At 36.7% G+C, this 14,408-nt stretch overlaps 1 protein-coding gene across 2 annotated transcripts in view; it reads left to right on the top strand.

Annotated features, from left to right (window-relative positions):
* The window catches only part of RTTN (rotatin), a 120,413-nt gene that overhangs the window by 58,689 nt on the left and 47,316 nt on the right, over window positions 1-14,408 (top strand). For both annotated transcript variants that reach the window (XM_060244065.1, XM_060244064.1), the window contains exons 28-31: window positions 366-585; window positions 2,482-2,610; window positions 2,787-2,891; window positions 11,425-11,583. In XM_060244065.1, coding sequence (XP_060100048.1) covers window positions 366-585; window positions 2,482-2,610; window positions 2,787-2,891; window positions 11,425-11,583 — 613 coding nt within the window. The remainder of the gene's footprint in view (window positions 1-365; window positions 586-2,481; window positions 2,611-2,786; window positions 2,892-11,424; window positions 11,584-14,408) is intronic.

Below are 14,408 nucleotides of genomic sequence, written 5' to 3'. Positions count from 1 at the left end.
CCCCTGCTCCCTAACTTTCAAAGTGCTGTCTTAAAATGGAAATTGTTACCCACAAATTAAACACATAAGGTCAGCCCTCTTCCACCCAGCCACCAATGGCCAAGCAGAACTGATTATTACTATGCTATTTTAGATGTGATGATATTGCTGAGAAGTGCAGTCTGAATCTATCCTCTTTTTACTTTCCATTTTCTCTTGAAATTGTCTTTTAGTAAGATGCATGTATCTGAATATGTACCAATGTTTGCAGCAAAAGTGTACAGGTGCCACTATACTATACTCCCCAATACATTTATCCTTCCACTTTCCTTCTTGTACATCAGGTTTGAAATATCTCTTAAATCCCAATCTTGTGTTTGCTGTAGGAAAGATCTAGAAGTTGCTGGCTATTTCCGAACAGAACTGGCCTTGAAACTTATGCAGTATTTACGGGTGACAGATGCCCCTCACTTCTATGGATTGCCTTCTTTGGAAAGGACTCTAAGAGGAATGGTTCATGTCACTGCTGTTCCCGGCTGGAGTTCCTACTCAGCTACAATGGAGCCATTTACAATTTGTAAGAAATACTTAGCAGGGCTTCTTGAGGTAAATAGGGTATGATTCTTGGTTTTAACTGGACTGGAAAGCAAAATACTATGCATTGCTTATATGGTTTTTCTTAGTAAGACATGTTTCATGCCTTACTACAGTGATTTTTGAAGTAGCCAATGAATATTTATCTGATCAGTGTTACTTCTGAGGAATGAAATGTATATCTCTGATATGGGGGGAGCAAATGCTACAGGATAGAGAATCAGCATGAATTACAACAGAAGCAGGAAAATCTGAAAAAAATATAAACAATTGTTACCAGCAAATGGAACTAATGGAGGAAAACCCTTATGTAGTAAAGATAGAGCTGCTTAGCATCTGACAAGAGATGTTGCAAGTCCAGTTATCCAAGTCAGCTTGTAGATGGGAGCAGGACAGAAGTGTCAGAAGAATGGAGAGAGAAACAGAAGGGAATGATGGACAGTGAATGGATACCATTTAAGCCAAGTGAATTGAGACAAAAACTGCATGCAAGCTTAGAGATAAATCAGAGGGAATGTATAGTATTAACCAAAAGACCTTTGGTATGGTTTTAATATATTAATTTTCTTTGCTGTTGCCTTTCATAGACAATTATTTATTATATCACAAACTTTTAAGCTGAAAAGAAGCTTTTGGGTTTGTTTATTTAATTATTTAAAACATAAGCCTGTCTTTCTCCCAGGCAACTAGGACCCACAGTGGTATGAGATTGAAAACATCACAACTTTAAAATATTAAAATTGCCAGCAGAAATATCTGCTTCATCAACACTTTTGTCTTTGGAAGAATAATAATGTATGGCAATGGAAACTGGATAAGTTCAGCACCAGCCAGGGGGAAAAACCCCCTTAATTTTATAATATACATACATCTCTTTCAGGCATAAACATAGTGAAGCAGTATGCAAAGTAGGTAATGCATATTTAGTGGAGGAATATTGTGCTTTGGTTGTCCATCTATAATACACTGTTATTGACCAGGCATGTTCCCACAAGAAACTGAAGACTGTTTTTGTGATAAGAAAATTAGGCAGAATTGTATCACATACATTCACATGCACCATCATGTAATGTATTCTTCAAACCATGTTTAAATGTCCTTTATCTTTGGCTGGCCTTTTCAGTACAGTACAAACATTTTATGTAGTAGTCAGTGTTGTCATTTTTAGAATATTTAAAAAAGGAACAACAAAAAACTTCCTCTGCAGATGCAGTTACTGTCCACAGATATCTACTCTCTCTTTTGGGTTGCAACTGTGAATGAGTATGGGCTAAACTGAGAAAAACTTGAGGAATTACTAAGCCAGAAGTACTAGGGGAGATGTCACAATGGCACTCTTTAGGTGTAATGCAAAACCATGATTTATTTTAACTGTGTTGCATTATGAAACCAGAATTTGACTTGCAGACTATCTCTAAAATACTGATGTGCTTCAGCAAATGCTGCTTTCGTTTCCTTTGGTCTTGCCAGGTATCTCTGCAGTGTGAAGCATGTATCAGAGCAGCTCTGGGGAACAAGACATCATTAAGTTAGGATGTCTGCATTTTTATGTTACATGAAACCATAATTAAGACTGTAATTAACAAGCTTCCGAACCTGTTTTAATTAACCAGAGTTAGTGGGTTAGTGGAGTAGCTCACATTTAGACAATTGCAGTATCCCTAGTTTTATTGAGCCATAATTTTGTGTTGTGAGCCACAGTGTAAATGAACCATGTGAGGCAAGAGCAAGATTTACATCTGACTTATGAACGAGCCTTTGAAAATTATTTGGGAAAGGTCATAGTGAAATGAAGAACTCTACATAACTCGTTGTGGGAGTTACCTGCTGTTTGATTTGTATATGAAATCCAATCTATTAGAAGCAAAGTTGTCATGGGCTTGATTGTGTGTTCTTTTTTCCTCTCAGGTCATCTCCTCTTTTTATGTTGAATGGAGAGGAAATGCCATGTCCTTCATGGGAAAAGGTGTCACTAAGTGCACTATTATTTGTTTGCTTCACTTGACCCACGAAATGATGGCTCAAGCCCCGAATGTGGTAAGAGCTTTAAATGCAGCCACTATTATTGGACTTGCTAAGCCAGTGAGGCACATAGTTGCTGACCATGCCTTACTCAAGCCAGGCCAACAGAGAAGAGCAGACACCTTATTTTATAAGATTGACATTTGGTTGAGGATCCAGTTTCTTACATATATAAGTTGTTTTCTTTGCAGGACTGGGTATCTCTCTGGTTCTTGCCATGTGACAACAGTGAAGAACAATTTACTTCACAAGGCCTGGCTTGGCTGATTCCTTTATGGGTGGACAGAGATCCAGAGGTCAGTTAGTCTCTAGAATTGTTTCTTTGTACTTATGCTGAAAATTTGATGTATATATTTAGTTGAGGCAGGCGGGCACCCTCTACTCTGTTGCCTATACCATCGGCTGCCCTCCCCCAGAGTGATCTATCATCTGAACCTTTATATCCGGGCCACTGAATGATTACACCTAAATTTGCACTATGTACCGCCTGCCTCTGTTATTTAATGTGGATGTAATGCTGTTGTTTTAATTGTATTTATTGGTTTTATTATATGTGACTGATTTTTATCTGTATGTGATCCACCCTAAGCCCATCTGGGAAAGGGCAGAATATAAGTGAACCAAATAAATAAATATATTCATACTTGCAAAGTTTTAAAGGTGAGTTAAATTCTCATAACAACTGTATATTGATGGTTTTTTTGTTTTTGTGCTTGAGATATAGTACATTTTCGTTTTTAAAATCCCAAATTAATGTTTTGTCAATGCTAAATTGTCTTGCTTAGACATGTATTTTTGAATACCCAGTTGAAAAATTAGGGAACATTTATCACTTGCCAGGATGGGGAACATGGATATCACATGATCTATCCATCAAACACTGTCTTTTTCTGTCATTCTAGTCTTGCTTCAGTTTAAACTGAGATTTGTCAATTTGTATCTGCTTAATTGAATATTATAAATTGAATAATATAAATTGAAATTAAAAAAATAAAATTAAAACTTCTGAAGGAAGGAGCCTTTTTGATTACTAGACTTGGACAAAACATCAGCAACAAAAGGTTCAGGCAGAAATAGGCACCCATGAAAATGGTCACTGGTGTGAATCATCCTTTTTTTCCCTGCTGACCAAATCTCCTTAGACACTCTATACTCTTACAAGTTTTTCTACTGGTCTTTGAAGATACAATTTTGGAAATGATCAGAAATGGCAAGAGGTTGATCCCTGCCATCCCATCAGTCTTCCTATAGGACTTGGGAGACACATTTATCTGGTATTAACCCTCAGTAATCTGCTTTGGGACAATGGTTTTTAGGAGCATTAGGGTTGTTTCTTTTTCAGTGTATTCATTTATGAAAGTAGGTTAAATGCTAGATAGATGTACAAAGTCTCACTTCTGTTAATGCATGTTAGTATTCAGAGAGACTATTCCAATGGGCATATGTCATGTTTTTGTATTGTTTCCTTAACTGCACATCTTCTTGTAGGGTGTGAATGTGTATTTAGCCAGGGCTGGCTCATCAGCCCAGGCAACATATTGTTTGGCTTCCCTGTGCCTTTGCTTTCTAAACAACACAACATGGATTCATGGAAAATAACCTTTGGTTCTAGGGATATAATTTTATTTTTTTAGTTTATGTAATCGTATTAACTACAAAGGATCATAACTCCATGATGTTTTAATAGGTGTTACAGTTGCTTTTCTTTCTTACAGACAAAAGGTCAGTAGCACCTTTACGACCAACAAAGTGCCAAAGTGTTGTTCTGTTGCTTCAGACCCACACAGCCACCCACCTGAATCAAGCAAAAAGGTGTTTCGTAACACCTCAGTGACTAACAAATTTACTACAGCATAAATAATTTCTAAATTAGAATTTAACAGTAAATGTAATTGTAGTAACCAGGACTTAAACCGGTACTGTTACACTGTGTGTATCATGTACATTTGAGCTTGGCATAAAAATGTTATGAATTGCATTGTAGTGTTAAGTTTTCACCTTGCACATTTGTATACTTATGTCTTCCAGCAGCAGATTCATTTATTACATCTGATAAAGTGCGCTCTCTCAGTGAAACTTTTGTGCTAAAGTAAATCTAGTCTTTAGGGTGGTTGAAGGTTCTTTCGGTTTTTACTGAACAGACTCACCACTGAATACCTATAGTCTGCTGCTTCTTCCTCCAGCTGCCTCTGAGAAGAGACTGGGGCAGTATTTTCAAATATAGAGAGAATCCAGAAGTCCTTTCCAAGGGGAGTGGTAGTTTCACTTCTGCTTTTCTCTGACCACCCCATTCACAGACTTCCAGTCATGATCTTTTAATGGATCAGTGGGAAATGGCAATTTTGTTATGTGAACATTGGTTTAGATGATTTTTTCAATAAATTAAAGCATGTACAGATGTTTGGAGCAAGCCAAACTCTTCTCCTTGCTTCATTTCCCATTCCTAGGAGCTTCTATTCAATCTGTTGCATCCCCTAGTTGACTTTAAATTGTTAAAGATTTGCTATTCCTTTGTTCAGTCATCAAACAAAAAGGAAACTATCAGAGAAATCAGAGTTTGAGATTGGGAACGGCAGCTATGAAAGAGCTAGAGAAGATCCTTAAGTGTAAGGATGTGTCGATGGCAACCAAGATAATGGTATCTCCCATTACGATGTATTGATGCAAAATCTGGACAATGAAGAAAGTTGATGGAAGAAAGTTTATTCATTTTAAATGCAGTGTTGGGGCAGAGTTTTCTGGATACTGTGGGCTGTCAAAAAGATAAATAAGTGTGTTTTAGATAAAAATCAAGTCTGAACTATCCCTAGAAGTTTAAATGACCAAACTAAAGCTTATCATACTGTGGTGACATTTTGAAAAGACAAGACTCACTGGAAAAGACAGCAATGCTAGGAAATTTGAAGGCAGCAGAAAGAGATAGATTGACTCAAAGCAAGCCACAGCCCTCAATTTGCAAAACCTAAGCAAGGCACTTAGCAATAGAATGTTTTGGAAGTCAATAGTTCATATGGTTGCCATAAGTCACAAGCAACTTGATAGCACTTCAACACACACACAGTTTATTTCCTGGCTGACCTCCAATCTGAGGGGCTGAAGTTGGAAGTTACCAGTATAAACCTACCTAATTTCTGTTTAACACTGAAGCCTATGAGAAGAAAGGTAGAGGTGGTGGTGATGATAAGAAAATCAGCAAATACATATGAATGTATTTATACAAATATTTTTGCCCCTCTTACTTGTGTGAACAACAATTACAAGGGGAAAAAGTTTTGCCAGTATAATCTTGAAGACATTAAAGTGGTGTGTGTGTTGCACATACTCTTGAGCGTAGTTGTTTTTCAGGCTATTGGCTTCAGATAGGCAGGTCCTAGAAGAAGTCATTATGATCCAAGATCAGAATTCGGAATCAAAGTTGTCAGCAAACATTTATATTGGTTCCATATCTTAAATGCTCTAGGCACACTAAAGGTAAAATGCAATACTGGGTTAAAATATTAAGACTAGGTCATACACTTCTGTCTAATTAAACATGCCTGGACACAAAATCTGGCTACTTTAAGGGTCGTTTCATTTTAACAGTCTCCAAGAAGGAGAGAAATATAAAACCGATTGGCTCTACTGGGAAATTGGATAAAGCTGGAATAATATAAATATTTCAAATATTCTGGTAAAATTGGCAGTATACTAAAGCATGCTCAGTTGTCTCTACCATATCTGAGTGGCATGGGCAGAGATGTTTTTCTTATGGAATTTAGCACATCTCCCTTCTCCTAGGCAGGAGTGACAATCGGAAGGCTTGCTATACCTGCTTAGAGTAGCACTTCAGATTTATGGACTGACCCTGCATTTAGTTTCCACCCTAGTGGCTTTGTGAAGCATAGCTGAGCAATTGGTACGAAAAGAATCAAGGAAGAAGAGTGAAAGGCAGTGATAACAAGACTTGTGAGAGTGACTTCTGGGGTTGGAAAATGGCGAGCTGAGTTGCTTTCCCTAAAGGGGGCAGGCTGGCACTTCTGTTCAGGGTAGTAAAAGGCAAATTAATGCCTTCTGCCTACATTTCTCAGCTAGGGAATTGTCCAAGGTATGCACAGGTACTTTAAGGAGATTTACCTTGGCTGAAAGGGAGACCCCGGGGGGGGGGCTCCTTTGAGGCTTTGAGGGATCTCCAAAGAGAAGTTGCATATTCATTGTCTGCAGAAGTTTCCAGAGTCATCAATTTGGTATAAGCTCGACAGGATCCAAACCTTCTTTTACAATTTTAAACATCTAATCTACAAAGGACTGGTGTTGATTTGGATAAACTACGGATAAAAGGTACTGATTGCTATCTCTTCATTCCAGGACTAATTAAAGTTAAGCAACAACAAAAGTAAAAGGTGGGAGTTGGAAATACTGAAAGCCTGAAAGGAGAAGAAGATAAGGGGCTAAATTTGAACTTTGTAAACTTAAAAGATAGTGTTAAAAGAAGAAAGGAATTTATTGTTTAGTCTATCTGTGGTTGAGGAGGCAGCCCCATCGTTACAGATCTGCAGCGTTCACAGTCAACACAGGAAATACATCAGATATCGTGAGATTTCTCTACCAGTGAAACGAGATTTGAAGGCAAGAAAAGCAGGAAGTATTGGAGGAAGAAGAAGGAAGTCAACGAAGTAAACAGCCTACTCTAAGATTATAATACCAGAGAGAAACATCGGTGGCCATTGTTGTTGGGAGGACTAAGTTTTAACACCATTTTTAAAGTGACTGGGACATTAAAAATTGGTGGAGTTAACAGATTTGGTAATTAAAAAAATTACTACTGTTGGATAGTAGATAAGAAGACTTGAACTGGTAAAAGGGAAAAAAGAATTTTTTTTTTAAAGTGAAGCAAAAGTTGCGACCGCCATTTTGGGAGAAATAAAAGCTTTAAACATTAATATCTGAGCCTGGGAGGCTCAGAGGACAGCAAAATTGGGTGCATTGGAAAGGGCAAGCTTCACTTTATAGAAATATAAAAATAGAAATTGAAGTAGCGATTAATGCAATGAAAATTGGAAAGGCACCTGGACTAGATGGATTTACGGCAAAAAAATTTAAACGTTTAAAGAATTAATACCGAAACTTCAAAAATTAATGAATGTGATAAGAATAAATGGGAAAATACCAAATACATGGAAGGAAGCAGTAATTTCGTTGATTCCAAAGGAAGATAGAGATGTCACTAATGTAAAGAACTATAGACCAATCTCATTATTAAACAATGATTATAAGATATACACAAGAATCTTAGCAGAACGGCTTAAACAATATCTAATAAACTTTATAAAGGAAGACCAAGCGGGTTTTCTCCCTAAAAGGCAAATAAGAGACAATATTAGAACTGTTGTAAATATTGTAGAATACTATGAAAAACATCCAGAGAAGGAAGTTGCATAATTCTTTGTGGACGCAGAGAAAGCTTTTGATAATTTGAATTGGGACTTTATGTTTACAGTAATGGAGAAAATAAAGTTGGGGGGGAACTTTATAAGAATGATAAAAGCAATTTATACTGAACAACGTGCAAGGTTATGTATAAATGCAGATCTTACAGAAGAAATGACAGTCAGCAGAGGTACAAGGCAAGGTTTTCCGCTTTCATCATTGTTGTTTATAATGACTCTTGAAATCTTATTGCTGCAAATACAAGATGATTAAGAAATTGAAGGAACGAGAATTAAAGGATTTTCTTATAAACATAGAGCATTTGCAGATGATATGTTTATAAATGAAAATCCTATGCAAGTAACATCTTTGTTTGCCAAAATACAAGATTTTGGAGAATTGGCGGGACTTTATGTTAATAAAGAAAAATAAAAAAAAAATGTGTAAAAATATGCAAGTAAGTAAACAAAAGAAATTGCAGAGATTAATGGGATGTGAAGTTACCCCTAAAGTAAAATATTTGGGCATGGAAATAACAATGAAGAATATTGATCTGTTTAAAAACAATTATAAAAAGTTATGGCGTAAAATGGACGAAGATATGATAAAATGGAACAAGCTTGTAATTGCTTGGCAGAATAGCTGCAATTAAGATGAACATTTTGCCGAGAATAATGTATTTGTTTCAAACTATTCCGATTGTGAAAGACAGTAAACAATTTAATAAATGGCAAAGAAAGATTTCAGGATTTGTATGGGCCAGGAAAAAACCAAGGATTAAAATGAAAGTTTTAATAGATGCTAAAGAAAGAGGAGGATTTTAACTACCAGATTTAAGATTATATCATGAAGCAGTTTGTCTAGTGTGGATAAAAGATTGGGTGACGCTGTTGAATAAAAAACTTTTAACGTTGGAAGGTCATGGAAATAAATTCGGCTGGCACGCTTATGTACTATGGAAAGAAAATGTTGAATGGTTTTTTTTCTCACCATTATATAAGAAATAATCTACTAAATATTTGGATGAAGTACAAGAGATATGGCGATGAGAGAAAGCCACTATGGATAGTGCCAGCAGAAGTAATAAGAATAACCGCTGATTCAGGATAAAGGGATGTCATATAATCAATTACTAAAAGTACAAAGCGGTAAAATAGAATTGAAAACTGCTGAAGAGTTGAATAATAAATATGATTGGTTTCAAATGCAACAAATAAAAAGTTTGGTGGAAAGTGATGTTAAAACTGAAGGAATAAGACGAGAACAAACGGAAATGGAAAAAGGTCTGCTTGGAGATAATGAAAAATTAATTTTGAAAATCTATAAGTTACTTTTAAAATGGTCTACGGAAGATGACGTAGTGAAATCTCAAATGATTAAGTGGGCAATTAATGTAAATAAAGAAATACAGATGGACACATGGGAATATTTGTGGAAGAACTATGAAACTCTCAACATGTCAATGTATTGAAGAAAATTGTTTTAAGACGATGTACAGATGGTATATGACTCCTAAAAAGTTGGCAAAGATGAACAATAAGATGCCAGATAGATGTTGGAAATGTAAAAAACATGAAGGTTCTTTCTACCATATGTGGTGGACTTGTGAAAGAGCGAAAAAATAATGGCAGATGATTCAACAAGAGATTCCTAAGATCTTGGGATACGAATTTAACAAAGTTGCAGAGACTTTTCTGTTGGGATTACAAATGGAAAAATTTCCAAAAGAAGATAGAACTTTAATTTGGAACTTGCTCTCAGCTGCTAGGACATTGTGTGCGCAGTTGTGGAAGCAAGAAAAAATACCAGAGAAATGGGATTGGATTGTAAAAGTTATGACATGGAGTGAAATGGACAAGTTAACAAGTTACGAGACTATGATTTAGAAGTATTTAAGGTGGAGTGGAAAAAGTTCAGACGTTACGTAGAAAAAGAGTGGAAAATAAAAGGACATTGGACAATTTTTGATAATGTCTAAGTCTAAGAGGGAGGAGGATATTAATTTTGGTTCTTATTAATTAAGGGTACCTTTAATATTAAGATTTTAAGTATATAAAACTGGCGGGGATCAAGTAACGGGGGAGGTGTGGGTAGAAAGTCACATATAGGTTAGATTTTAAAAAGTAATTATTAATGATGTAAGAAATTGAAATTTATTACCATATGTTACTAATAAAATTGTTTGAAACGAACAAGACTTGTGAGATTAAGGTGAGCCTGGAGAAGGATGCAGTCTAAAAACTGAGCTAAAGTTAGAAGGGATAGTTCTGTTCCTTCCTGTGCTTTGCTAAGTGTTTCTTCTGCTAGAGTACAACAGTGCTGTGTGTATCCTGTCCTACCTTATGTTAAAACTTTCTTTGGGCATGGGGCCATGTCAAGCAGGCAAAATTAGTTTTCTTTTTTCAACTTGCACCCGGAAGAAGGCACTAAAAACTCCACAGCTGGATTTACTTGTGATTGTACTAGGTCTGGGCTCATTTTAATGATTCCAAAGGGAACTGAATGGATAAGTATCTTGATGAATGTGAGCTGGATGTCTACCAGCTGTAGTTCAACATCTGTGGATGTTCATGAGTGATGTGCAGATTTTGTTAATTGCATGCAACCAATGGTTAAATTACAAATTTGCTATAGCCCTCTAGTTCGTGATAGATTTTCATCAGGTTCTTGGTGCTGAACAAATTGCTCACCCTTGGAGAATTGCATTGATGGGTAACAGAGTCTAGCAACTGTGCATTTTGGGTCTTGAGAATGTCTGTCCTTTGGAACAAGATCAGCGGGGTGGGGGGAGAGTGAGAAGCAGGAAGAAATATTATCCCTGCAAAAGTAATTCTCTCACTCTCTTTTTCTTGTGAGGAGGTAAAGTGGGAGCTGTTCAAACAGCACCTTGCCTACTCATAAGCTGCTATGACAGTTGGAAGAACAGCTGCTGTAACAGCCTCTTCCTCTCAACAAAGATCAATATGAGAAACATGACCTTCAGAACAAAAGCCTGGTTCACCTTTTATTGCAGTGTTTACATTAGATGATCTTGGAAACAGAATCTTGCATATTTGGTTGTGGCACAAGCCAGCTCTTTGTAGCAGACATCAGGATCATTGTTCACTTAATGATTCTTTGTTCATTCTTTGAAAGAGTGAACCATTTCCCCCACCACCACCACCGCCCCAAATGCAGGAATACAAAGTACTTGCAAAAAGAAGCCAGTTTTTATGCTTTTGTTTCTTTACAAATACAGTGGTTTCTCTTTTCTTTTAACCCCCCCCCCCCTCAAATGACACATTTTTTGAATTGGTAAACCATCTGATAAATTGTTTGGAAAGTTCTATTTCTAATGTTAGACATATACAAGAATTTTCAGAAATGGGCTTTGTAAAATAGCGTATTCTAATAAGAATAAATCTATTTGTTAATTTATACTAGGTAAAATTCACCTCACTTGCAATAGGATCAGCACTCACATCCCTTGAAGCTGGATGCCTTGCTCTGGCTGAAAGCTGTCAAAATATTTCAGGAGGCTTATGGGGAACCGTAATAAACATCCTTCTGGACCAGTCTGAGTGTAGCATGGTGCGAAGAGAGGTATGCAAATTGCTCTGTGCTGTGTATAAATGTCGCCTTTTGATTGTGTTTTCAGAAAGGCCAATGGAAATTAGATGTAGGTGTTTTCCTTATCTCAAGTGTTTTCTAAACAACCCTATAATTTTTTTTTCAATTTATAACGAAGCATCTTCAAGGAAGGAGCTTTAACATGTTTATAAATTATATAGAGTCTATTAATTGTACTTCTCTTCCTTCTTCCCATTTAAGTATTTACCTTCAAAAGATTACAGATTATGGCCAGGATGCAGAAAAAAAATACTGAAATTTTAAATAGAGAGAGAGAGAAATGCATGTATATTTTTCTGTCTCCACCTTGAACACTTTTACAGAAAAATGGCTAGTAATATTTTAACAAGTCTAGGTGAAATTTGGGGTACGTTTACTATTGAGTACTTAATTATGCAGAATGCTAAATTAAGGTCCTCCATCTCAATCACCTTATCCTTGGATCTTCCGATGTGCACTCTCTACTGACATCAGTTAACATTATCCTCTGGTTCCTCCTGCTGAATTGGATAGCTCATGGTTGGGGGGTCCATGTCAGAAATGGGGTCCATCACTGGCATTCCCAGTGTAATTAGCCAGCAGCATCTTTCCTCGTGAGTGCTGGATAACAAAGATACATAATTAATGTGATGAATATGAAAGTAACACCAAAATTATTTATATTTAAACATAAGGTTGAATCTTCATAGACAAGCAAAATAAGGTGATAAAATACTGAGGAACTATAATAGACAGTTCCTTTTAGTTCTAGGCATGAGGCATCCTGTATACAGAGCAACATATGCAAAAGAAGAAGAGAATCAAAAGAACCAGCATATGTACACTTGTCTCAGTGATATAGTGTTTGTGCATGTACAAACTTTGAGCTTGTGGGTGTACTGGTTAGAGTGTTGGACTAGGATAGTTGAAACCCCATGTTGGAATCCTTACTTTTTTATGAAGCTCACTGGGTGATCCAGGTTCAGTCACACACACCACTATCATGCATGCTAAATAATGCACTTTCCATCTGGATTTTGCCAATTCACACTGTAAAACCCAGTTTAAAAATGTATTGAAAGTGCATTATTTGGTGTGTGTGACCGCAGTCATGCTCTCAGCCTAACCTACCTGTTTTTGTGATGATAAAATGGAGGAGAAGAGAACAAGGTACACTGCTTTGGATTCTCATTGAAGAGGAAGGCAGCATATAAATGAATCAAGTAAATAAAATGAATTCAGTGTATCCATTTTGAGGTACAGAGCCTAGGAGCGTACAGTTTGTAAGTGCTGAGACAAATGTGCATAGGTAGTGCCAATGTGGTTGATTTCAGGTAAAGAGTACGATATGTATTTCATCCTACCCTTCCCTGTGAGTTAGACTACAGTTGAGAGATACGACTTACAAGTGCTGCCCTGTTTCAAAACAAAACAATCCTGCACATTGGAAGCCAATCATTGTGTGGAGACAGTCTGTTGCTTCATGTCATTTTCACATGTAAAGATTTTAATAAAGGGAGTAGTCAGATGCAGTCTGGAGCAGGGAAGATCCATATGTGCTTTCTGACCTCCTTGGAAGGAAGGGCAGGATACAAACAGGATAGATCTTTATTAAATTCCAAAACTGGATTGAAGGAACTCACTATCTGGGTAGTTTTCTGAACTTATGAGTGCCTGTGCTATCATTGAAATTAAAAAAAAAGAGTCGTATCATGGACACTTGAAGCTTTTGTAGAATGTAGATTCAGATTTGCACTAGAACATGCACAGAGTGGCAGACCTATTTGCACTAATTCTAATCATAGAACATATTTGCTCTAACTCTAAATCATAGAACCTGCTTTAACATAAATGAATTAGCATCTCTGGGCCTTAGTGGTCTTAGTATTAAGCCTTTTAGAACAAAGAAAGATATCATTTCTACTGAGCACATTACAAAGCCCTTTTTAGAACCCCAAGGAAATTACCTCATCCTGGATGATCTCCTATCTCTCAGAATAGAGATGAGGCTTATTTGAACCAACAGGGTAAGCTAAAAGACTAAAAGCAAGAACATTGTGACCAATCAACTAGACCTGCTTTGTTATCGAAATAGTATAAATATGTTATGTTTTGTGAAGAAAATCTGAGGAAAACTGATCTGATGTTTCTTAGTATAGAGAGATGTGTTTTCCTCCTGCATATTGATATGTAATAAAAGGATTTCTGAATCAACTCATTTAGACCTCTGGCTGTTGAGTCTCTTAAATTGGGCTGGGGACTCTCAACTTGGCACTGATGGTGCATGCAACACTTCGGGAAAAAACATTGATAACTAATGTTCCTTCAACCCAGTTTTTAAAAAGGCAATGGCTATGATACAGCCAGCACTAAAGACATGCGAGACCCTTGAATTCAACGATTGATATACTGGTTTTAAAGCTTCTGTTATCTATTGTTTCAGAAAATTATTATTGATAAACTAATGTCAATAGCAAAATATATAACATCTATATACTAATAGCAAGGATACTTAAATCCAGACTAGCTGTGAATGGGCATGACACATCCTTCTATAAACCTGAACACCCTAGCTTTACAGAAGAATCTGAAATCTAAAAAACCCAAAACCTTAAAAAGGTTTTAACAGCTTTAAGCTATAGATTCCCTCAGTGGCCATTGCTAGGCAACCACAGATTCCAGACTTAGTTCTGTCAGTAAAAGACAAAGGAAAGGGGCAGGGCTCATTGGAGTCAGGTCTGGCTAGGGTGGCCACCTCCAGGTTTATTTATTTATTTATTTTATGATTTATATTCCGCCCTTCCCAACAAGTGGCTCAG

This window comes from Heteronotia binoei, chromosome 7 (genome assembly GCF_032191835.1).
Source record: "Heteronotia binoei isolate CCM8104 ecotype False Entrance Well chromosome 7, APGP_CSIRO_Hbin_v1, whole genome shotgun sequence".
Taxonomy (NCBI): Eukaryota; Metazoa; Chordata; class Lepidosauria; order Squamata; family Gekkonidae; genus Heteronotia; species Heteronotia binoei.
The sequence above is the reverse complement of the archived record's forward strand: the minus strand, read 5'-3'. Positions and strand labels throughout refer to the sequence as shown.